Source organism: Amphiura filiformis, chromosome 16, assembly GCF_039555335.1.
Source record: "Amphiura filiformis chromosome 16, Afil_fr2py, whole genome shotgun sequence".
In the NCBI taxonomy this organism is placed as follows: domain Eukaryota; kingdom Metazoa; phylum Echinodermata; class Ophiuroidea; order Amphilepidida; family Amphiuridae; genus Amphiura; species Amphiura filiformis.
The window spans coordinates 10739094-10764668 of NC_092643.1; the positions used below are offsets into that span (position 1 = coordinate 10739094).

The 25575-nt window shown below is 43.0% G+C and overlaps 1 protein-coding gene across 1 annotated transcript in view; it reads right to left on the minus strand.

Annotated features, from left to right (window-relative positions):
* Positions 1 to 210: 210 nt before the first annotated feature.
* The window catches only part of LOC140135550 (ribosome quality control complex subunit TCF25-like), a 32603-nt gene continuing 7238 nt past the window's right edge, over positions 211 to 25575 (minus strand). The window contains exons 5-16 of the mRNA XM_072157087.1: positions 25251 to 25284; positions 24661 to 24757; positions 15875 to 15974; positions 14746 to 14932; positions 13650 to 13755; positions 10957 to 11088; positions 10324 to 10412; positions 8829 to 8987; positions 7493 to 7663; positions 3545 to 3559; positions 1306 to 1375; positions 211 to 945 (exon numbers count right to left, since the gene is read on the minus strand). Coding sequence (XP_072013188.1) covers positions 733 to 945; positions 1306 to 1375; positions 3545 to 3559; positions 7493 to 7663; positions 8829 to 8987; positions 10324 to 10412; positions 10957 to 11088; positions 13650 to 13755; positions 14746 to 14932; positions 15875 to 15974; positions 24661 to 24757; positions 25251 to 25284 — 1373 coding nt within the window. The 3' untranslated portion in view covers positions 211 to 732. The remainder of the gene's footprint in view (positions 946 to 1305; positions 1376 to 3544; positions 3560 to 7492; positions 7664 to 8828; positions 8988 to 10323; positions 10413 to 10956; positions 11089 to 13649; positions 13756 to 14745; positions 14933 to 15874; positions 15975 to 24660; positions 24758 to 25250; positions 25285 to 25575) is intronic.

Below are 25575 nucleotides of genomic sequence, written 5' to 3' on the forward strand. Positions count from 1 at the left end.
TGAAATTTCAGTGATTCAAGACAAGTGGTTCATTATATATGTTTTAAAGAAATGAGGTACATTCTAGCAGTACTTCTTTTCTTATCATAAATAAAGTACCGCTTGTTTTGAGTTACTGAAATTCCAATGTAGTAACTGGATTCCTTGCCCCTATAACCAGTATGTTATTATTTTTTGAGAAAAATGCAAAAATAGTCACAAATTTATCAAGGGGTATAGTACCACCTTAACTTCTAAATATGGCACACATAATCAATGTGAAATCAAGCATGTGGTATGTTCTGTGTAAGAGATTGATGTCAAGAGATTGATATGTAAGAGATGGTAAATTTGACAAAATCTGTGTGCTGAAAAAATGATGAACATTTGCACTTTTCTTTCCATTAATGTCATATTGTGAAGTACCAAATTGCTGAGATGTATTTTCGCTCACAAGGATACAAATTACTGAAATTTCTTGTTCACCATCTTTATATACTTGACGTTAAATTCAAGATGAATTTATGGGCAACAGCAAATGGAGAATTTGTCCATGAAACAATTTTCTAAAACGCTTTCCTATAATTTGGTTCACCTCATGTTTGCAGTTGCACCGCAAGCGTGCCAACAAACCGCCCTTGTACGTGTGCGTGTACACTCAGGCCATTTAACTTAATGTGTGTGATTCAATACCGTGGCAAGCGAAATACGCCTGTACATCACTACCGAACTTGAGATGAAGCAAGTTATAGCTTAGTCAAACTCCTCAATTATTTCTCCATCCTCTTCATCTTCCTCCTCACCCTCTCCTCTCGGTAAAGTTCTTAATAGATTCCTCATAGCATCCATTACGTTAGTGATGCCTTGTCGCATATCTGTGTTGGGTGCCATGTATCCACCAATAGCGCCCTCTTGCTCTGTGTTCATGTCCAACATGGGTGCATCTGTGGTGGTAGAGCCAGGAGGCTGGAAATAGAAATTGTGATATTTTTTAAAAACACTGATAACTAATAAATTTTGAACAGAGGCACACAAAATGTTTCATGCTTGTTAAATATTAATGAAATTAATATCACACTATAGAGTAGTTCTATTTAGACAATTTGATAACTGCGCACTATCTGTTTTGATGTCATTGCGGGAAATCAGAGGGGTTTGTTTTGGGCCAATGTAATTTTCCAGAGGAAAAAATACAGACAATTCCAGACAATGGTGGAGGTCCAATACCCTTTAACCTTTTCCCAAATCCCGAAGAAAATCGTCAAACAATATACAAACAAAAAATGTGCTTTGTTTTCATCATGAAACTTGAAAGTATAGACTTACAGGAGGTAGGTATGTAGGCATTAGTGAGCGCAAGAATTCGGTGACAACATTGTTTTCTCTTCCAAGACTACTCCAGGCTGCCCTGTTTAATAAAAACAATAACAAAAGGTTATACAGGGTGTCCCAGAATGATTTATACCGGGAAAGATGGAATTTTTTAGGTATGAACGGCATTTCTATTGGTCATATTGTTTTGCATTTTAAGTTCTACATATATTTAGCTTTCTCAGATTTGTTAGATTTTAGAGATTGGAGGTTTCTAGTAGAAGTTAGAGAGGATTGCGTAAAAATGGTGAATTCCAAGTTTTGACAAAACAACCTATTTTGAAAATCTGTAAATGTTATTTTGAAAATATTATGCAGTATATTTGTTGAGTCCTGTTCTTACTTCTACTAAATAGTCGATATCTAGCGTTTATTTATGATGTTACGAAGCAATCTTTGTATGGAATAAAGGATTTGCTATGCTTGAGTGACCTTAAACTATTCTTTCTTTGGCGGCAGTTTTGAAGCCAGTTATTGCGGTGTGTGAGTTTCATCAATTGAAATTTTCATAAGAGTATAGAGAAGGTTCGTCCTTAGTGTCACAGCATGCATTTATGTCCACAGTATATTGGCAAACCCACAGCTACGTGACGAAGAAGATAAACTTTTACTGCGGAGGATGCTTGAGGAAATTATATCCTCTGTAATAATGACATTTTTGAGTAAAAAGTTTGGTAAAAATCACATAAAAAGTATGTTTTTCAACCTAAATATCTGATGTCATATTGAAATGTTTCACTTAATTCCATATCAAGAATTATTTAGCATTGTAAGCTCTACATCTGTGCCAAATTTGGTGTATTTCCTATAAAAGAATGTATGATTTCTCCAAAATATTGCACAGTGCGGCTGGACGATGGTGATAAAGAATCCGTGTGTTATGATGTTTGCACTGTAAATTACACACATGCCGTTTTTGTCCAATTTCAGTAATAGCAATGTCACGCACAAACGAATTAAGCTATTTCCATGAAAGTCACAGAATAAGTAGGAGACATGTGTGGCATTGTATTGCACTTATTGAGATTAGATACACTGTTGACTATATATTTTTGGTAATTTGTTCAAACACGGTATAAATCATTCTGGGACACCTTGTAGTCATAATGAATGAATGAATGAACTGTTCAACAATTGTACAAATTCTGTGCCCAAAAAGGTCATTTGAGAACATAGTACTGTTCCTAATGAATTACTGACAAACTACACATCAAATCACTGCATATCAAGGTCCAAGCTGTAACAATTTGGCAACGGTAAGAGATCTCAAGAGCCCAAAGTTTGGGTGTATTTTAGTAGCACACAGCTTGAAATCACTCATTTGGGCATAAATAATAGTAAATTGATGTATAATCAAGGATCGGCTGTCCTATAATGAGGTTGCCCAAAGAACAAAGTGAAACTGATTACCAAACCATTATACAATTAGGAACTCTATCAGGCTCAGTGTTCTTAAAATAATATCACTTTTGGTCTTTTGTATGCCCACCATAGTATAGTTTGTAACAATGCCAACATTGCACTTCGGTCACTGAATTGGGCTATTTATATATAATATGCGCTATGCCTGCTGTGAATTTTGTTCATTTTGAACAATTCCAAGTAAAAACGAGGTGATTCACTCATGTTTTTAGTGATGTTTCACCCCTACACTAGTGGCTTCATCAGACTAGCAACTCGTCACATCTGACTGCTTGCTTTTATAGGCAACAGGGTGTGATGAGTTGGTCAAAGATGTTGTTGAGTGTGTAGGCCCCCTCGTCCTTGTTTAGAGTGTCATGTCCTTTTCGGCGGATCCAGATGGCTTCTTTCAGCCACCTGGTGATCTTGTCGGCTTCACGATCAATAACTTTTGAGTCCTCCCAATTGATGGAGTGATTTGTAGAGGCCACATGATCAGTGATGGCGGATTTGTGAATGTCTGTGACAGATGATTTGCGTTTTGCTCGAGATAATGGTTTTGATTCAAATTTCTCCACCTCTTTCTGGTGCTATTTGAGTCGGATGCCAAAGGGGCGACCAGTTTCACCAATGTAGGAACTGGGGCAGTCACCTTTACGTACTATTTCCAACACGTCATCTACATATCTTTTCCAGAGACGCGGGCGGCAGGCTACCGGGGCTGTGGAAAAAGCTTTCTCTAATAGGCCTACGCACTCAACAACATCTTTGATCAACTCATCACACCCTCCACGGTGCATCCTGTTGCCTATAAAATCAAGCAGTCAGATGTGATGAGTTGCCAGTCTGATGAAGCCACTAGTGTAGTGGTGAAACGTCACTAAAAACGTAAATCACCTCGTTTTTACTTGGAATTGTTTAAAATGAACAAAATTCACAGTTGATATCAACATTCCTAATGAACTTGTTCAAAGAATGCCTGCTGTGTTTTTTGGTGTTTTTCCTAACCTAGGGCTACTGAGACAGGATCATTGGGCTACAAGGGACTCATGACATGGATTGATATAGAATGGCATACATATGTTTATAGGAGCAGCACCTTCGCTAAGTTTGCTTTGCATAATGTATGACTGGTGTGGGCTTTTGTGACCTTTCGGAAGCATAAGTTTGGTCCTTATTGATGCGTGCAGCAACAATAACCAAACAATTTGACGACTTGAACCAAATACCTACCTTGGTGGTCTCTCATATGATGTAATAGAATCCTTGGGTGGTAGAGGATCATATGACATGACAGGTGTACCAGCTAGTTCTGCTGGTAGATTGACTGTAGCATCTTTGATCTCAGCTATGAGGATATCTACCTACCTTGGTGGTCTTTCATACGATGTAATAGAATCCTTGGGTGGTAATGGATCATATGACATGACAGGTATGCCAGCTAGTTCTGCTGGTAGATTGACTGTGGCATCTTTGATCTCTGCTATGAGGATATCTACCTACCTTGGTGGTCTCTCATAGCATGTAATAGAATCCTTGGGTGGTAATGGATCATATGACATGACAGGTGTGCCAGCTAGTTCTGCTGGTAGATTGACTGTAGCATCTTTGATCTCAGCTATGAGGATATCTACCTACCTTGGTGGTCTCTCATAGGATGTAATAGAATCCTTGGGTGGTAATGGATCATATGACATGACAGGTGTACCAGCTAGTTCTGCTGGTAGATTGACTGTAGCATCTTTGATCTCTGCTATGAGGATATCTACCTACCTTGGTGGTCTCTCATAGGATGTAATAGAATCCTTGGGTGGTAGAGGATCATATGACATAACAGGTGTACCAGCTAGTTCTGCTGGTAGATTGACTGTGGCATCTTTGATCTCTGCTATGAGGATATATACCTACCTTGGTGGTCTCTCATACGATGTAATAGAATCCTTGGGTGGTAGAGGATCATATGACATGACAGGTGTACCAGCTAGTTCTGCTGGTAGATTGACTGTAGCATCTTTGATCTCAGCTATGAGGATATCTACCTACCTTGGTGGTCTCTCATAGGATGTAATAGAATCCTTGGGTGGTAGAGGATCATATGACATGACAGGTATGCCAGCTAGTTCTGCTGGTAGATTGACTGTAGCATCTTTGATCTCAGCTATGAGGATATCTACCTACCTTGGTGGTCTCTCATATGATGTAATAGAATCCTTGGGTGGTAGAGGATCATATGACATGACAGGTGTGCCAGCTAGTTCTGCTGGAAGATTGACTGTGGCATCTTTGATCTCTGCTATGAGGATATCTACCTACCTTAGTGGTCTCTCATAGGATGTAATAGAATCCTTGGGTGGTAATGGATCATATGACATGACAGGTGTGCCAGCTAGTTCTGCTGGTAGATTGACTGTAGCATCTTTGATCTCAGCTATGAGGATATCTACCTACCTTGGTGGTCTCTCATATGATGTAATAGAATCCTTGGGTGGTAGAGGATCATATGACATGACAGGTGTGCCAGCTAGTTCTGCTGGTAGATTGACTGTAGCATCTTTGATCTCAGCTATGAGGATATATACCTACCTCGGTGGCCTCTCATATGATGTAATAGAATCCTTGGGTGGTAGAGGATCATATGACATGACAGGTGTGCCAGCTAGTTCTGCTGGTAGATTGACTGTAGCATCTTTGATCTCAGCTATGAGGATATCTACCTACCTTGGTGGTCTCTCATATGATGTAATAGAATCCTTGGGTGGTAGAGGGATCATATGACATGACAGGTGTGCCAGCTAGTTCTGCTGGTAGATTGACTGTGGCATCTTTGATCTCTGCTATGAGGATATCTACCTACCTTAGTGGTCTCTCATAGGATGTAATAGAATCCTTGGGTGGTAATGGATCATATGACATGACAGGTGTGCCAGCTAGTTCTGCTGGTAGATTGACTGTAGCATCTTTGATCTCAGCTATGAGGATATCTACCTACCTTGGTGGTCTCTCATATGATGTAATAGAATCCTTGGGTGGTAGAGGATCATATGACATGACAGGTGTGCCAGCTAGTTCTGCTGGTAGATTGACTGTGGCATCTTTGATCTCAGCTATGAGGATAAACCTACCTTGGTGGTCTCTCATAGGATGTAATAGAATCCTTGGGTGGTAGAGGATCATATGACATGACAGGTGTACCAGCTAGTTCTGCTGGTAGATTGACTGTGGCATCTTTGATCTCAGCTATGAGGATATCTACCTACCTTAGTGGTCTCTCATAGGATGTAATAGAATCCTTGGGTGGTAATGGATCATATGACATGACAGGTGTGCCAGCTAGTTCTGCTGGTAGATTGACTGTGGCATCTTTGATCTCAGCTATGAGGATATCTACCTACCTTAGTGGTCTCTCATAGGATGTAATAGAATCCTTGGGTGGTAATGGATCATATGACATGACAGGTGTGCCAGCTAGTTCTGCTGGTAGATTGACTGTGGCATCTTTGATCTCAGCTATGAGGATATACCTACCTTGGTGGTCTCTCATATGATGTAATAGAATCCTTGGGTGGTAGAGGATCATATGACATGACAGGTGTGCCAGCTAGTTCTGCTGGTAGATTGACTGTGGCATCTTTGATCTCTGCTATGACCTACCTTGGTGGTCTCTCATAGGATGTAATAGAATCCTTGGGTGGTAGAGGATCATATGACATGACAGGTGTACCAGCTAGTTCTGCTGGTAGATTGACTGTGGGCGGCATCTTTGATCTCTGCTATGAGGATATCTACCTACCTTGGTGGTCTCTCATAGGATGTAATAGAATCCTTGGGTGGTAATGGATCATATGACATAACAGGTGTACCAGCTAGTTCTGCTGGTAGATTGACTGTGGCATCTTTGATCTCTGCTATGAGGATATCTACCTACCTTGGTGGTCTCTCATAGGATGTAATAGAATCCTTGGGTGGTAGAGGATCATATGACATGACAGGTGTGCCAGCTAGTTCTGCTGGTAGATTGACTGTAGCATCTTTGATCTCTGCTATGAGGATATATACCTACCTTGGTGGTCTCTCATACGATGTAATAGAATCCTTGGGTGGTAGAGGATCATATGACATGACAGGTGTGCCAGCTAGTTCTGCTGGTAGATTGACTGTGGCATCTTTGATCTCTGCTATGAGGATATATACCTACCTTGGTGGTCTCTCATAGGATGTAATAGAATCCTTGGGTGGTAGAGGATCATATGACATGACAGGTGTGCCAGCTAGTTCTGCTGGTAGATTGACTGTAGCATCTTTGATCTCTGCTATGAGGATATATACCTACCTTGGTGGTCTCTCATAGGATGTAATAGAGTCCTTGGGTGGTAGAGGATCATATGACATGACAGGTGTGCCAGCTAGTTCTGCTGGTAGATTGACTGTAGCATCTTTGATCTCTGCTATGAGGATATATACCTACCTTGGTGGTCTCTCATAGGATGTAATAGAATCCTTGGGTGGTAGAGGATCAGGATCATATGACATGACAGGTGTGCCAGCTAGTTCTGCTGGTAGATTGACTGTAGCATCTTTGATCTCTGCTATGAGGATATCTACCTACCTTGGTGGTCTCTCATAGGATGTAATAGAATCCTTGGGTGGTAGAGGATCATATGACATGACAGGTGTGCCAGCTAGTTCTGCTGGTAGATTGACTGTGGCATCTTTGATCTCTGCTATGAGGATATCTACCTACCTTGGTGGTCTCTCATAGGATGTAATAGAATCCTTGGGTGGTAGAGGATCATATGACATGACAGGTGTACCAGCTAGTTCTGCTGGTAGATTGACTGTGGCATCTTTGATCTCCGCTATGAGGATATGACGGTAGATATTCCTAGGTGCACCTTGGTAACGACTTAGTCTCCTACAAATTTACACAAAAAAAGAATCAGTTAAAGTAAATAATAACAAACAACATTGTCTCTTTTCTTCTCTCCTTCTTTCAATCGCTATCTCTCTCTTTCGCTCTCTTTTTCTGTCCAAGTTTCTCTTACTATCTATCTACCTGTCTCTTAGCTTAAAATACTTGATTGTTACTAAATGGTTTATATCATGGTTCTAAACAAAATTCTTCAAAGTGCCACTTTAAAATGCAGATAATTCTAAAGCATCACTATATCCATGAGACACTAGGATCCACAACATGCTCATCTATCAGGGCACAGTTCTTTAACCCCAATACATTTGTACATTCATTGAATAACCTTTCAAAATTTGGGTACTAAAACTCATACTCTGCAACTTGAGGTCAAATTTTGCACTATGATTGTTTAATTGAGGTTGTTGGACTATGCCATTGAGATGAAGTTATCATGGTCCATAGTGAGAGCAAAGGGGATTGACTAACGTATGGGGTTCATGGGCTTGATTGTGGGCCTCTGGTGGATTCCAAGGGCTTCTCCCAGGTGTGGGTCCAGGGGGCAGCTCCAAGCACTTTGGTATATATACAAATCAAGAGGTTTGTACAAGAAGGCCCTATCTGCAACAGCTGCTCTGACAATTTCTGCATTCTATAATTGTACACATCTAAATATATGACCACTGCACTGGCAACTATTGCAGATGAGAGACCTTCTTGAACTAATCACACAAAACATTGAATGACCAAAACAAAGTCAGAGAAAAAGAAACTTGTACGCATCTTGCATCAGCAGTCAATCAACCTCAGATACGTTTTTTACAATTTTTTGCAATGATTGAAATTTTTAAACATGGTAGAAAAAGCATGCCCTGTGGTTAGTTTTTCATCGTCAAAGATACAAACTGTCTCACAAGTTAGGTCTAAGTAATAGGAAATTTTCTTTCTTAAAAGCACCATGTCAACAATGTCTAGAAAAGTTCCTTTTTGCCTTGTAAAGTACTGACATCGTTCACCATTTTCAGCAATTCCTTTTCTCCAAGAAGGCCCTAGATAAATACTTCCCATTTTACGTGCTAATAACCAATCACAGGCCATGTGGAGTTTTGATTGACAGGATCATCAGACAAAAACTAGTTTCTGTTTCTCTCTTTTTTATCCTATCACTTACTTCTGCTTGTAGTCCTTGACTCGCCTGTCATTTTTATCCACCTTGGATAACACTTTCTTCACATTTGCTTCTAACCAAGTCACTACCTCTGGTTCTTTCCATACTGCAAAACTGCGACCCACAAACAGCGCCACCAATTGATTGAGTGCTGCTGGTTGACTGAAGTATGAAATGAGAAAAGAAACAATCATTTCTCATTTTATTTTTATTAATTCATAATACACATGCAGCAATTTCCAGTAATAAATGTTCTTCTATTACAAAAGCTCCTAGAGAGTGACTTGCACCTGTTACTAGATACTATACGGTGTGTCGTAAGTCCGTTCTGCCTATATTCTGACTTCCCTGGGCGTAGCATCAATATGGAAGTACCCCTCTGTTTATTTGCCTTTGGGCTACTAGCTGCAATGAACCCTAAGGCTCATTGCAGCGAAAAAATGTGTCGGCCGTTGTTCTAGATTTTTAGAGCTGATTTTATATGTATGTAAAGAGACAACAACTTCAAATAAATTTTTAAGTGACATTTATTTTAATCTAAAACAATAACCAGTAACAAATTAATATCAAATTAATTGTGTAATTGTAATTTAAAGCATGTTAAAGTGGTTTTCTTATGGGGGGAGGAACAGACTTACGACACACGGTATATTAGGCTTTTCAGAGTAACACATCCTTTGGACAAAATAATATAATCTTAGGAATTATTGCTGTCTACTATTATAAGAAAATTTTGGCTACATTTAAAGAACATAAATTTTTCAAGAAAATGTGATCAGACTTTTAGTTTACAATAATTGTGATGTGTGGATTTTCATATATTTATATTTTGATAGAAGTGAAAAGAGGACAACCTCTACACATTAGAGCTCTAGCTACATCAAATAAATTTTAAAGCATCAAGGCAAAACACAGATTTTGTCCTTGTTCCTCATTTCTTTCTTTTTTTCAATTACCGTACTGACGCAAGTATAGTCCCACCTTCGAGTTAAGTCCCACCCTCAAATTTTCGAAAATTTCAGATTTTTTTTTCATTTTTCAAGTTATTTATTTTTTTGGCTTTGGAGTGTCCCTGGACCTAGAGCTAAATGCATGGTTGATTTTTAAAAAAAATTGTAGGCCTATGTGTTTTGAATAAATTTGTACTCATGTCATACTCTATTAATGATTTCAAAATGCATTGAATTTGTATGCATTTTTTTTTTTTTTTTCGAGTATAATCCCACCCCCCAATTTTGAAAAATGTTCACCCCAAAACGGGGTGGGACTATACTCGAGTCAGTACGGTATTAGGGAGTTAAAAGTTTACCATTTTCTTGGTCGGGCGTCACAATGGGGACATCACAACAGGGACAAAAATGGGCCAAAACCTATGAATATGCAGTATATTGTTGTTATATGTGACATTTTTCCAGCACATCACAAAATCAAAAAAGGGGAACAAGCCCGGATGTCATCATCATCATCATCGTCATGAGCAACCACTCATGAAACTTACTTGACTTGATTAGCTGGACCAAAGAATTGATGCTTACTGACTTGTGGATCTGGTTGTATGCTACACTTATCTAATAACAGCATCAGGACCTAGAAGAGATGGAAAATAAATGGAAAATCATCTCTAAGTAAAATATATTAGCTACAAATTAAATCAAGACTTGTACGACAAGTCCTAGCCTTTCTTTTACATAATTAAAGCAATATTGTGATATTATGATAAGCAATTAGAAAACAAAAGAAGATCTATGCTTATTAATGCTCTGCGTGCTAGCCATGCGCTTCAACGGAAAAAAAGCTGAAGTTCTGAGATATTTTCTCAAAATATCAAGAGCTATCTTAAGATCTTCTGTACTAATACTAGGCTTGTTTGTACTCATTTTAATGCATTTGTCATGCTGATTCTAAATATGGTCATGAAAAGTTACATTTCTGAAATTTTTGAATTTTGATTTTTTTTTTTAAACATGTCGTCTGCAGTCAACACCCGCGTGAAGAGAGTTAAGCATAGATCTTCTTTTGTTTTCTACTGATTAAACAACACCTTATTGTGCCTGTCTCAGGGACAAACATGGACAGACAAAATGACAAACTGACTAGCTAAAACACTGATGGATACTCAGCATCAACTTACCGATGGGAACATGATGAGAGCATTCTGTAGCATATCGTCAGCTTTAGACGTATTACCATTCACACTACTATGGAAGTAGGCCAAGGCTATTGAGAAGGCAAAGTTGGGTAATTGAGAAAGGTTCCTGTGTGCCTGAAATAAGTCAAAAGCCATATAAGAAACATTTGTGTTAAGTTTAAGAAACAAATGGAGGGTTAATGAAACAGGAGGATTTTAATAAATTGAATTTGTATTGTGGTCAATGCAAACAAGGGTCCCCATAGCCAGTGTCTAAAATAAAACATATCCTTCAAGGCCTTAATATATTTTATTTTATTGGTTAAACAGTGCAGGACTAAACCAAGTTTGATTGCACTTTATCCTGTTTCATACTTCATCAATGGGGAATTGTACATACTGGGATTGTTTGTTTGTTCACCAGAAAATCATATTGACATTTACTGGATTCCCATTACATCTACATAAATCTTCAACAAAGTTGCATGAAAGCTATATCTAGTTGAGGTGATCAAAGGCGCCAGTTGAAACCCAGACTGAATAACTTACCTCCCATTCATTAGAGTCTTATTAAGAAGTTATACTGTTCTGATTTCAGGGCATACATTGTAGTAATCTATCATTAACAGTGTACCAAGAGGATCACCATCTGGGTCCAGACTGAATAACTTACCTCCCATTCATTATAGAGTCTTATTAAGAAGTTATACTGTTCTGATTTCAGGGCATAGTAATCTATCATTAACAGTGTACCAAGGGGATCACCATCTGGGTCCAGACTGAATAACTTACCTCCCAATCATTATAGAATCTTATTAAGAAGTTATACTGTTCTGATTTCAGGGCATAGTAATCTATCATTAACAGTGTACCAAGGGGATCACCATCTGGGTCCAGACTGAATAACTTACCTCCCATTCATTATAGAGTCTTATTAAGAAGTTATACTGTTCTGATTTCAGGGCATAGTAATCTATCATTAACAGTGTACCAAGAGGATCACCATCTGAGTCCAGACTGAATAACTTACCTCCCATTCATTATAGAGTCTTATTAAGAAGTTATACTGTTCTGATTTCAGTGCATAGTAATCTATCATTAACAGTGTACCAAGAGGCTCACCATCTGGGTCCAGACTGAATAACTTACCTCCCATTCATTATAGAGTCTTATTAAGAAGTTATACTGTTCTGATTTCAGTGCATAGTAATCTATCATTAACAGTGTACCAAGAGGATCACCATCTGGGTCCAGACTGAATAACTTACCTCCCATTCATTATAGAGTCTTATTAAGAAGTTATACTGTTCTGATTTCAGGGCATAGTAATCTATCATTAACAGTGTACCAAGAGGCTCACCATCTGGGTCCAGACTGAATAACTTACCTCCCATTCATTATAGAGTCTTATTAAGAAGTTATACTGTTCTGATTTCAGGGCATAGTAATCTATCATTAACAGTGTACCAAGAGGATCACCATCTGGGTCCAGACTGAATAACTTACCTCCCATTCATTATAGAATCTTATTAAGAAGTTATACTGTTCTGATTTCAGGGCATAGTAATCTATCATTAACAGTGTACCAAGGGGATCACCATCTGGGTCCAGACTGAATAACTTACCTCCCATTCATTATAGAGTCTTATTAAGAAGTTATACTGTTCTGATTTCAGTGCATAGTAATCTATCATTAACAGTGTATCAAGAGGATCACCATCTGGGTCCAGACTGAATAACTTACCTCCCATTCATTATAGAGTCTTATTAAGAAGTTATACTGTTCTGATTTCAGGGCATAGTAATCTATCATTAACAGTGTACCAAGAGGATCACCATCTGAGTCCAGACTGAATAACTTACCTCCCATTCATTATAGAGTCTTATTAAAAAGTTATACTGTTCTGATTTCAGGGCATAGTAATCTATCATTAACAGTGTACCAAGAGGCTCACCATCTGGGTCCAGACTGAATAACTTACCTCCCATTCATTATAGAGTCTTATTAAGAAGTTATACTGTTCTGATTTCAGGGCATAGTAATCTATCATTAACAGTGTACCAAGAGGATCACCATCTGGGTCCAGACTGAATAACTTACCTCCCATTCATTATAGAGTCTTATTAAGAAGTTATACTGTTCTGATTTCAGTGCATAGTAATCTATCATTAACAGTGTATCAAGAGGATCACCATCTGGGTCCAGACTGAATAACTTACCTCCCATTCATTATAGAGTCTTATTAAGAAGTTATACTGTTCTGATTTCAGTGCATAGTAATCTATCATTAACAGTGTACCAAGAGGATCACCATCTGGGTCCAGACTGAATAACTTACCTCCCATTCATTATAGAGTCTTATTAAGAAGTTATACTGTTCAGATTTCAGTGCATAGTAATCTATCATTAACAGTGTACCAAGAGGATCACCACCTGGGTCCAGACTGAATAACTTACCTCCCATTCATTATAGAGTCTTATTAAGAAGTTATACTGTTCTGATTTCAGTGCATAGTAATCTATCATTAACAGTGTACCAAGAGGATCACCATCTGGGTCCAGACTGAATAACTTACCTCCCATTCATTATAGAGTCTTATTAAGAAGTTATACTGTTCAGATTTCAGTGCATAGTAATCTATCATTAACAGTGTACCAAGAGGATCACCATCTGGGTCCAGACTGAATAACTTACCTCCCATTCATTATAGAGTCTTATTAAGAAGTTATACTGTTCTGATTTCAGGGCATAGTAATCTATCATTAACAGTGTACCAAGAGGATCGCCATCTGGGTCCAGACTGAAAAACAAACACAAGCAAAATATTCCATTAACAATGCAACATTTTTGATATATGAATGTGTGACATGATCTTTAATTTAGGACAGAATTAACATAATATAACATAACAACGGCGCTTGATATGTCATTAAAAGGACTAGTTTGCGTGTAACGTTGGTGTCAAACTCACTTCGACCCTTGATTGGTTATGCCACATAAAAGGAAGATTGATTCGTCTGGTGCCGATCGGAGAAAGGGAATTGCAAAAAATGCCGAAAAACTATGTTCTTTTGCAAGGCAAAAAGCAACTTTTCTAGTCATTGTTAACATGGTGCCTTCGAGAAAGAAAGTTTCCCACTATAAAGACCTAACTTTTGAGACGGTTTGTATAGTTGAAGGCGCAAAATTAACCGTAAGGCACCCAGTATTACTACCGCATTCAGCAACTCATCCTCGCAACACTTGTAAACAAATCATGCTCGAGTTTGATTGACAGATGACATCAGACACAAACTAGTCTTTTTAATTCCATCTTTTATTATAATTATGGAAACATTTTATAGGGGGAAACTACAAAGATTTGCCAGCATGGTTTATCCTCCCAGTGGCAATTAATTAATGCAGCTCTTAATTACATCTTTCAGAAAAGTGCTAGAAGCAATGATACCATAATGCCTGAAGCGATGATAATAGTGCAGCTTACTCCTTTGATATACATACATGTATGCTTTGTAATTTCAAGGCTCTTTCATAACTTCTACAGAAAAAGAAATTGATCTCTACGACCCAGTTACACAGGAAGGTGTGCGCCATCCTGCAGCTTTCCTGTGCTAGCCTTCTTTTGTTAAAATCCTGGGCAGGGTGTATCACTGATGCATATAATCCATCCATTTTATGACCGAGCTTTCCTGAGGCGCGCGCTTAGCGAGGGTAATCCTGCCTTCTTTCTGTGTGAAAACGTGGTAGGGTATTTCAATATGAGCCCTAAATCTTACTTTTAGTAACTTACCATAATAATAGTTTGCAGAATTCTAGAGCCGTCCTATTGCACCCTCTCTGTCCTACAAATGTGAGATGTCTGAATAAGGCAATAAAGAATGAGCGGTTCTCTGGTCTCCTGTAGTCTAATCTCACATTGCCTTGTGTAAGGTTGAATAAAGGATGGAAACTACTCTCAAAACAATATAATGCTCTCTCTGAAATAAATGAATGAAGTAAATAAATTAGATGATCAGATATTTGCATTATCCTAATCTGCCTCGAGACACATTGGGCAATTCTGTTTGAAATCCATACACCCCTATGGAAGATAGGACCTTAATCTACCACACAGGGAGTGTGAATTTCAAATGGGGTTACCTAAATGGGTGGCTCCATGTGAAATCCACACCCCCTGTGTGGGATGTTATGGTCATGTCTTCCATAGGGGGTGTATGGATTTCAACTGGAATAGCCCAATTAGCAAACAGCTAGTACCTCAAAGGGCCAGATATGTGGCATTATCAAAGAGATTATTTGTTGGTGTCCTGCATGTAACACATTGTGCCAAAAATGTATGTTAATCACTGCATGGCCAAATCTTTGTAACGCTCAAACTTAAAAATGCCACTTATTGTTCCATTTCAGGCTTTAGCCGATAAATGTCGAAGGTACACTATTTGCCCTCTGTGAGCGACAAAAAAAATATTTTGGATTTACCATAGTGTTTCACACAATTCACAAGTACAGGAATTGGTTGAAAGGAGAAGGGCATTGATTGGGCTATTCCAATTAAAATTTTGTGATACGGTACACTATTAAGTAAGCACTACCAACCCTTCCATATGTGTTGGATAGTAATCTTACAAGACAAGACAAGATTATTGTTTGGATATTCACAATTCTCATGTACAGCCTTTGAGGAATGGAACTGGTTAAAAGGAGAAGGGGCGTTGATTGGGATATTCCAGTTGAAATCCATACGCCCTCTATGGAAGGCATGACCTTAATCTTCCACACAGGGAGTGTGAATTTCAAATGAGATTACCTGAATGGGTGACTCCATTTATTATCTGCACCCCCTGTGTGGGATATTAAGGTTGTGCCTTTCATAGGGGGTGTATGGATTTCAACTGGATTAGCCCATTGCACTTGCTTACCAATAAGATCGGTAGCCATCTGTACATCCTCCTGCAACTTGCATATGTCACTGAGTTGTAGTAAACTATCTATGTGATAGGGATTAATCTGCAATATTGCCTGTAATACAATGTAGGATAATGACATTATGATTAGGATAGAAATTATTGGGCTACAATTTAAACATATCAAATCAAAATGAAATGCACATTGAGAGATATTTGGTTAAAATATTGATTTTGTTATCCATGCATTTACATGTACAACTGTCACAAACCGCTCACGGAAGTATCCTGCACCTCCTCGAGCCACTTCCGGTCCTGCCGGGACTCAAACCCACAACCCTGGGTTTAAGAGGCGAGATCGCTAGCGTATAGACCAAAAGAGGACTTCCCCATCAGGTCTATAACACTAACGCACTTATACCTCCGTGACACAACTATGGAACTGGACAACTTAAAACACAGAAAGCATACTAGATGCACATGTATTGGTTTTAGATTAATAGAAGATTTTTGTTTAACTTCAACACAACTAAAATTTGATCGCTTACAGGGAGCGCTTTCACAGTACTAACTGCATCATCAGCCTATTGTTATGGCTCTGATAATTTATGGCTTCACAACCTTGGATGTCACACTTTTAGAAGACATCAAATGTGTTTTCCTTGTTCCCCCCTCCAAGACCACCAAAATCTCCCTAATCTAGTATTTACCACCACGTATGAATATCCAATTTTGTATTGGTTTTGTTTCTTATCTATTCTTGCATGAGCCTCTTTCCTTCTCTTTCACTTGTTCTTCCACTTTTTTAAATTCATATACCTTCTTTCTGTGTCATAATTTTGTCTGTTACAATTACCAAGTTAGCCTTGTGTTTTCTGTGTCATGTCAATTTCTAACAAAGCAGAACAAGTTTATCCTTACAACATATTTTGAGACACAGCCACTGAATGACTGGCAAAATGAAGTGATTTTGCATTTCATTAGGCTGCAATCACATAGAAATATAGTGTATATGGTATTCGCTATATACAATATACGCTCATTCGATCAGGCTGAGTTCACATAGCATACTCCTATAGCGAATACCGTATACTTCTATGTGATCGCAGCCTTATCATCACAATATCTTAAGAACTGACAATCAATTTGATGATATGTTCAGTATATTGTAGGTGAGAACAGTGCTCCAGTGGATGTTTTGACCTGGGTACTTTGTTTTTAATATTGAAATGATTTATAGATAACTCATTTTGCTTACAGTTTCTGGCAGAGAAGAACGGCAGCTGTTTACATTTACATTTTGAGATTGAGCACAGCGTAAACACGAAAGTGGGATTCTGATTGGCTGATTCAATCATCTGACAATCATAACAACAGGCCGATTACATGTCACAAAAAGGTGCTTTTGAAGTGAGCACAAAGCAACATGTATGTTGTTCATTAACAGGTTGCTTGCCCGGGGCGCTTGCATCAATCTGAGCAGCAGACTGCCATTCATCCTGCCAAGATGATTGTAATTAGTCCCAAACAAAAATGTTTGGTAGACTCATAACCGGTGCGATCTTACCTTTCCGATGTTGATTAAGATACTTCTTGCATCGATCCCGAGATCTTGGAAAAACCAATAGTCATTTTGTCCCACATAAATGAATAAATAACAAAAACCCCGATCCCCGAGTGGACTCACCCATCCGGTGACGTCACACGATAATCATCCCTTATCCGACTTGGGCAGCCCCTACTCGGCCAAACTTGTAGGGGCGGCGGGGTCGAGGATAATCAACATCGGAAAGGTAAGATCGCACGGTTATGAGTCTACCAAACATTTTTGTTTGGGACTAGACTCAGTACACCGGTCGATCTTACCGTTTCGATGTTGATTAAGATACTTCTTGCATCAACATCTGAAAGATCGATCTAGCAAGTAACCGACGGATGGAGGTACAAGATTGGCCAGCATCTGATAAGGATCGGGAGTGGGTAGCATGGTAATCGCGAGGTCAAACTATTTCCCCCTCACGGCCGGAAACAGAAAGACTACGTGAACAGACAAAAACCCTGAACTGAAAGTGCAGTGGTTAAGAATAGAAACACTGGTTCTTACCATGTTGGAATTCTGATTGTCTGCAAAACACCTGGTACCCAACCACCATGTTATCTCCCAAGAACTGCCCTGGTGAACTTATCGCCTGGTCGTTGGTTTACGTTTTTGTAGTAAACCGTGGAAAAGGACGACGGGTTCTTCCAGGACACAGCCTGACAAATCTCTTCAATGGGGACGCCCCTATGGTAGGCCCACGATGATGAGATAGATCTGGTTGAGTGGGCCTTGGGGCGGCGTCTTTTGCCGCCCGAGTCCACCAACACCTGGACCAGCCACCGTGCCAGAGTCTGTTAGCGGCTGGACCGTGCGGTTCGCGTGGGTGATAAATAAGCGGTCATGAGCCCCTCTTAAGGTTTGTGTTCGGCCAAGGTAGTGCTGTAGCGCCCTCACCGGCACCACAACCTGTCTTCGGCTATTGATTGAACCCTGCCCAATACTGGGTAGGAAGAGGCGAGTGTCGGAATGTACTTCGCTCATTTTTGCAAGGAAATCCGGGCGAAGAAACAGCGTCGCTCCGTTGTTAGTAAATCACGGAGGCTGACTTGAGACTGCGTGCAACTCCGAGCAGCGCCGTCCCGAAGCCAACGCCAGAAGAAAGGCCGCCGTAAGAGTGACGTGTTTAAGGGTCGCTTTTGACAGGGGCTCAAAGGGGACCCTTAATATACTCAAGACTGTGTTGAGGTCCCATGGAGGACCACCTTCCTTTCGGCGGGCGCCGTTGAACATACCGTCGAGAAGAAGACTTAGGGACCCATCTGAATTGATAGTCGACCCGTCTTCAAATCCCGATGAATCGAGAGAATGGCTGACTTGTAGTTGGCTATCGTTGCCTGCTGAAGTCCTGACCTGAACTTTTCTGTCAGAAAATCTGCCACTAGAGGCACAGGGGCTCTAGTGGAGATGTATTTCTCTCATCGCACCATGCGTAGTAGGGAGCCAAAGCGCTGACTATACGTGACGGAGGGTAGACTCTCGTCTACCCCGGCGATGAAGAAGCAGCTTCTGATGAAAAGCCTCCCTCCGCCGCCACGTTCCTGATAAGGGCCATGCAGCTAACTGCAGGTGCTCTAGTGGTAGACTTGGTACCTCTCCTCCGGGCATCCGGAGTAGATTTAGTAACTCGGGGAGTACTCGCGGCTGTGCCGCTAGTAGATCCACCATCGGTCGAAACCACAGGTGTTTCGGCCAGAACGGTGCTATCAGAATGACGTTGCAATCCTCCCTCCCGATCTTGGTCACTACCCTTGCGAGCAGTGAGATCGGGGAAAGCGTAAGCAGTCATTCCTCCCAGTCTCTGGGACAGAGCGTCCACGGCGAATGCCTGTGGGTCTGCGACCCTCGAGCAGTACACGGCAGCTGATGATTTCGATGAGATGCGAACAAATCTATCGAGGGTGGTACATCACCTCGAAGATCGTCCTGGGCGACCTGCGAGCAAGGGACCATTCTGTAGGTCCCGACACCTTTCCTCGTGACAGATCGTCCGCGAGGATGTTGGTGACTCCCGCTATGTGCATCGCTCTCAACGTAATCTGCCTGGCCTTGCACCACCCTATCAGGCGTAGTGCGTGCAGGCACAACCGTGGTGACCTGGTGCCCCCTTGTCTGTTGAGGTAGGCCACCACGGTTGTGTTGTCTGTTTGGACAACGATATGAGATCCCACGATCACCTTCTCGAAATGCTGGAGAGTTCTCTCCACTGCCCAAAGTTCGAGAAGGTTGATATGGAACTCCGTCTCCGTGGCCGACCATAGGCCGAGACTGAGTCCCGTGGATGTGGCCCCCCAGCCCAGCTTTGACGCGTCGGTCGTCACTACGTGGCCTTTTACGCTGGTGCAGGAAACCTGACACCTTGAGTCAAATTGGGCTGATGGGTCCACCACCAGAGTTCCTCTCGCGCGATCTCCGACATCGAACCGCGAGGATATTGGGTGACGACTGGGCCTGTAAAAGGCTAGAAGGTGTAGTTGTATAGGCCTCATGTGAAAGCGGCAGTGCGGTGCGAGGTCTACCATACTGGCCATAAGGCCCAAAACCTTCATCCATGCCACAGCGGGTGCCCCTCTGACTCGGCCAAGAGTGGGCACACCTCGCCATGTTCGTCACCCTCTCGGGTGAGGGCGCCGCGATCCCCTCCTTGAGGTTGATCTGGGCCCCTAAGAATAGTGGTGTCTGCGTCGGGACCAAATTGGATTTCTTGACGTTGATAAGAAATCCCAGGTCCCGCACCGTCACGGACTACTAACTCCACGAGACACTGTGTCTCCAGCGGGTGCGTCCGTAAATGAACCAATCGTCCAGGTAGCAACACATGTTGACTCCCCTGCGCTTCAGATGCGCTGCCACCGCCCTGACCAGGAGTGTAAACACTCTGGGGAGGTGGACAAGCCGAATGGCAGGCATCGAAACTGGTAAGTTTGACCCTGTACCTTGAAGCGTAGAAACCTCTGATCTTGAGGTGCGATCGGAACATGCAGATATCGTCCGAGAGATCTAGCGATGCCGCCCACATACCCTTGATGGGGCAGGCTAGCACCGAAGCGAGAGTCTCCATTCTGAACCTCTTGGGCCTGATGAACTCGTTCAGCGGCTTGAGGTTCAGAATGGGCCTCCAGTCGCCGGTCTTCTTTGGAGCCAGAAAAAAAGTGCTCCAAAACCCCTTGGTGAAAGGGGGATAGACCGGGACAATCGCTTGCTTCGTGAGAAGCTGAGTGACCTCTGACAGTAGTGCCCGACGCTGGGGGCCGTCTGGCGGCACTACCGTGGACCTCTGAATCGTGCAGGCGCACGCGGGGTGGCTGGTAAATTCCAGCCTGTAACCCCCACTGACCACTGACAATACCCAGGCGCCCGGTGAGCTGGCATGCCATCTCTGGGCGTAATGCACAGCGGCCGCCCACAGGGGAATCCCTGTGGAAGTCCAAACCTGCCGGCATGGACTGTCGACCGCCCGTGCCCTCAGGACCGATCTGGTTTGCCACCCTTAGAAGAACGGCTCTTCTTAGGGGGCTTGCCATCTGATCCAGCACTACTCTTGCGCTTCCCAGTTTTTTGGGAGGTGCTGGAGTAGCCTCGGCTCGGGTGTAGTCTGTGGTGCGCGTCCTGCTGAAGCGGAGCTGGCGCTGAAGAGCGCTTAGAAGACTTTTTCTTCTTGTGCTTCTTCTTCGCCTTACTGCCCTTCCCTTGGTCAGGGCAGCCTCTGACTTCTTCAGAGTGCTCTCATTGGTGGCCTTCTTTGCCCGGTCCTCTACCGTGGCGCAAAAGGCCTGTCAAAGAGTAGCCCCTGTCCCACCGAGTCTGACTTCTTCATTGCTTCAGCAAAGTCGGACCATAAGTTGACTGGAGGGACAGACAGGCATTCTCCGGCGGCGAGATGACATCCTATGGGCTAGGCCCATAGAACTCTCGTTGAGGTTAGCTGTTAGCACCGCTAACAGATTAACCTCATGGAAGAGTTCGACGTTGCCCGTGGTGGTTAAGCTACCTTCCTACCGAGGTGCTCGGCAAGCGTGGTAGCGACGCTAGAGACTCTGATAAGCGGCGATGAGCTTTAGCTCCTCCTCCCACTGGGGAGAAGCGACCCGTGCGCCTTGGCCGCTAGCGGCAGGCGCTAACAGCGTCTGGATCCATGTCAGGGACCCTGAGGTAGGTTTCGTAGTCCTCCTGCGAAACACGCAGTGGAAGCGTGCAAGCACGCGGCGTCGAAGCTCCAGCGAGCCTGACAGCCCTCTGAAACCTACCCTTGAGGTCCGCCGGGGAATGCAAGTGCAGGCGACCCTTGTGTGGACGCAGCTAGCTGGGCATCCTACTGAAAAGATGCCCTGGTCCTCCTGAATGGACTCCTCCTGAGAGAAAGCCAGGCCCAAACCTTGGGCCACACGGCTCATCACCTCAGCGGTGTCCGCAGGCAGACCATTGCTAGCGAGTTCCTCACGTGGAAGCGGGGGAAGGATACCTGAAGCTACCTGCACAGCCTCATCAGACTGTGAGTCGCTACTGGTTTCATCTTCCGACTCCTTTCCCTCGCCTTCAGACTCTGACTCACTCTCTGATGAGGAAGAGATCTGACGACGGGCATCTGAAGGTGGACAGGGAGGTGTCGCCACCGTGTGGCTAGCCAACTGAACACCAGCAGAAGAGGGAGTACTCCCGCCAGACCCCGAGATGCTAGCCATAGCACCCCGGGCTCCGCGCGCTCTCGCTGCTGTCGCCCTAGCCATAGCAGCGTGCGGCCTACCCTGAGCTGTATCAGGGTTAGCCACTCGCCGCCCAGCCTGGGTAACAGCTGGTGGTACTGCTTGCCCATCGCTGGCGGCACTTGCCACGGTGCTGAACCGTGGAAGAAACCACCCTGCGGCCGGATACCACGGGGCATACCCTGTCGGTAGCTGACCCTGAAAGGATCCGCCACCAGGGAAACCCCATGGAGCGGCAGTACCAGCACCGCCTCCCCCCCCCTGTTGCCACAGAGACTGTGGCAACCAGGACGAGTACTGCGGTACCTGCGTGGTTGTAGCGTAGGTGCCCGGTAGGGCTCCCGGCTGCGTACCACTGTACCCATGCCTCACAGCGTTCCCCGCTAGAGGATCAAGCCGTGTGTATGGGTACCCCGATATACTGGCTGTCCCTTGGCTAGAAGGAGCTTGCCTAGTATCACGGGTAGCTGAGCGTGTATACCCCGATCAGTCACCTCGCTACCTGAATAGGCAGTATCAATCAATGGAGCCATGCTCCGCTGAATAGATAGTGATCGATCATAAGAGGGTCGACCCATTGACTGTAATGGATCACCCACGCTCTGCTGGCTCTCGAGGACATAAGTGGGTTGTTGATCAGCCAGGCTGTTCAAACTACCTACCCTAACCTCTTGAGCCTCGCCCAAGGTCGCTGTGTGTGGCGGACCACTCACGGCAGCTATGGGCGGCGTGCATAGTGGCTACCACTGAAGTCGAGCCGTGGCTTCGTCTCGGTAGCTGCCACCGTTTGCACTTGGGTCGCTGTCCCGTGAGAGACTGCGAGCCCAACCCCGGTATAGCCGCTAGCCAGTCCCGGAGGACCGCCGGCAGCCATTCCAAGGCCCAGGGCATCACTTTCGGCGGTCCCGCCATGGAACGCTGCCGTGTGACAACCCCAGTTGGTTCTGCTAAGACTACACCCGAAGCGTTAGCCCCGGTATCGTCTCTGCTAAACCCATGCCGTTTCATTACGACCCTTGCGGGGAGCGAAAGCGTGCTGCGTGCGTGGATCAACCCAGGCAAGCCCAGGGTTCCACTGGCGCTGCGTGCTGAACCGGCGAGGCAAGCCCGGAGGTCCGTTCGCACGCTGTATGCTAGGATTCAGCCCAGGCAAGCCGGGTACCCTTGGCATACTGTCCATCGCCGGCTACTTCGCGGTGCTAGACCGCTCGTTATCCAGCAATAGACGGGTGTCCACCTGCAAGAAACTCGCTAGAGATCTCACTGGTAGACTGGTACTCGCCTGTTAGGGCAAGTACCGCCCTGCTGCCTGCTACTAGCTTAGACGGTTTGTCAGTGCTTTCGCTGGCTGCTAGGCCTTCGGGCTCGCTAGCAGTCCCGGAGGGTCCGCCTGCTTGCCGGGACCGGAGCCCCAGAGGTTACCTTAGCGTGGCCCTTGCCGGCCGCGCTAGTACCTACCATATCAATCTTACCTGTAGGCTTCTGTTTCTTGGTCTTCGTTTTCTGTCTGTGTCGACGACCCAAACGAGCGCTACTTTCTAAATCCTCGAAGTGTATGTCCGATAAGCCTATGCAAAAAGAAGCACACTTATTAAATTTAGAGCAATCCCTGTGGGTGTAGCAGAGTGGATGCGGGTCCCACTCTGCCACAAGGGAAGGGCATGATTGACAAGGCCTGGACATTGTAGTAATCGGGGAGCGTATAGCACTACCCCCCCGAACACAAGCTCAAGCCCAATAAGCAGACCCACACGCACAGTGGCTGTCGCAGATGTAGTGGTATGATATAAAAATATATGTACAAAGGGATGAAAAACTGAAAACCTTTTGCTATAGATTTGTCAGGCTGGTCCTTGAAACCCACGAACTCTTAGCAGTAACTTCGTCATCAGGCGCGTACTGAAAGATATAACGATAGAGCACACCATAAACATAGCGAAAATCACTCACCATACAAGTATACACAGTACTGTACAAACATCTATTGTAACTTACTAGTCTGCTATAGTTGTTTTACGTGAGAACAAAAATAAAATGGCGTCCTAAGGCGGCCATTTTGAAAAAACGTGTGTCCCGTATCTGAACGGAAACACTCATACAAGCTAAGTTTTTGGATCGTTTTTGTCACTTTTCTAGCCGAAAAATGTCGTCAAAACTATCTCCCTAGCGTACTATACTGGTTGGTTTTTACCTCAGGTGTAACAAACAAACTGTATATCTCGTCCTTTGGTTCGTAATGATACTTAGCGTTGGTAAAGAAAAATCCACACGTCTATCTCATCTAGAAACCAAGGAGGATAAGGGATGATTATCGTGTGTGACGTCACCGGATGGGTGAGTCCACTCGGGGATCGGGGTTTTTGTTATTTATTCATTTATGTGGGACAAAATGACTATTGGTTTTTTCCGCATCTCGGGATCGATGCAAGAAGTATCTTAATCAACATCGGAAACGGTAAGATCGACCGGTGTACTGAGTCTGCTAAGTTTCTAAAACTCACCGCAATATTGCCTGGATTCATAGAAGCCACAGCATCTAGGAATTTAAACTGCACCTGCTGATAATCTCTTGAATGCTCAAATGTAAAGTGATGATACCTACATATAAACACACAAAAAAATGGTGAAGATTATAATGATAATTGCCTGCCAATTATTACATTGTAACTATTACCATACAGCCACATAAACATAACAGAGATTGGACCATGTTAAGTTTTAAGCACAACTACCACATGTACTGATAACAGGGTTCTTATATAAACAAACAGATTGCCTATTTCATGATTCGCTATAATTGAAGACCGAATTAAAAAGACTAGTTTGCATCTGACATCAGGGCAAAGGTGCAGCGTGATTGGTTGCTGATCCGCGCAGTACAGCATTTTTGGTCTGGTAGGACGTCATACGCCAACTTGTCTTTTTAATTTGGTCTTCAATTTTATGTTCTTATTTATTTGACATTTTTGTTTGCATGTACGCAGCCAACTTCAGTTTTACACATTCATGTACACTTCAAATGACATTAAAATTACTGCAACAACTTGTGACAACAACATAAACGAGACTCGAAGTAAAGGCAACAACTTACCCAGCCTTTGTTTCTAGTGTATTCATTGTAAGACCTGTGGCAAAAAAGAAGGGATATAATTTTCAATATGTAACAATATTTTATGTTCTTCATTTATATTCTTTAATATAAATGTTGATGTGTAAAAAATGGAGGCTCCAGTCTGGGCTTTGTGCTTGTTCGGGGTTTCCCTTCTGCACCACATCACATTGTGGTTTTTTAGTCCTCTGTGCAATAAAGATAATACGCTACAGTTTCTGCCAAAGAAGAACGGGCACTTGTTTACATTTTGAGAGCGTGCACAGCGAAAACAAAGAAGTGGGGTTCTAATTGGCTGATTCAATTG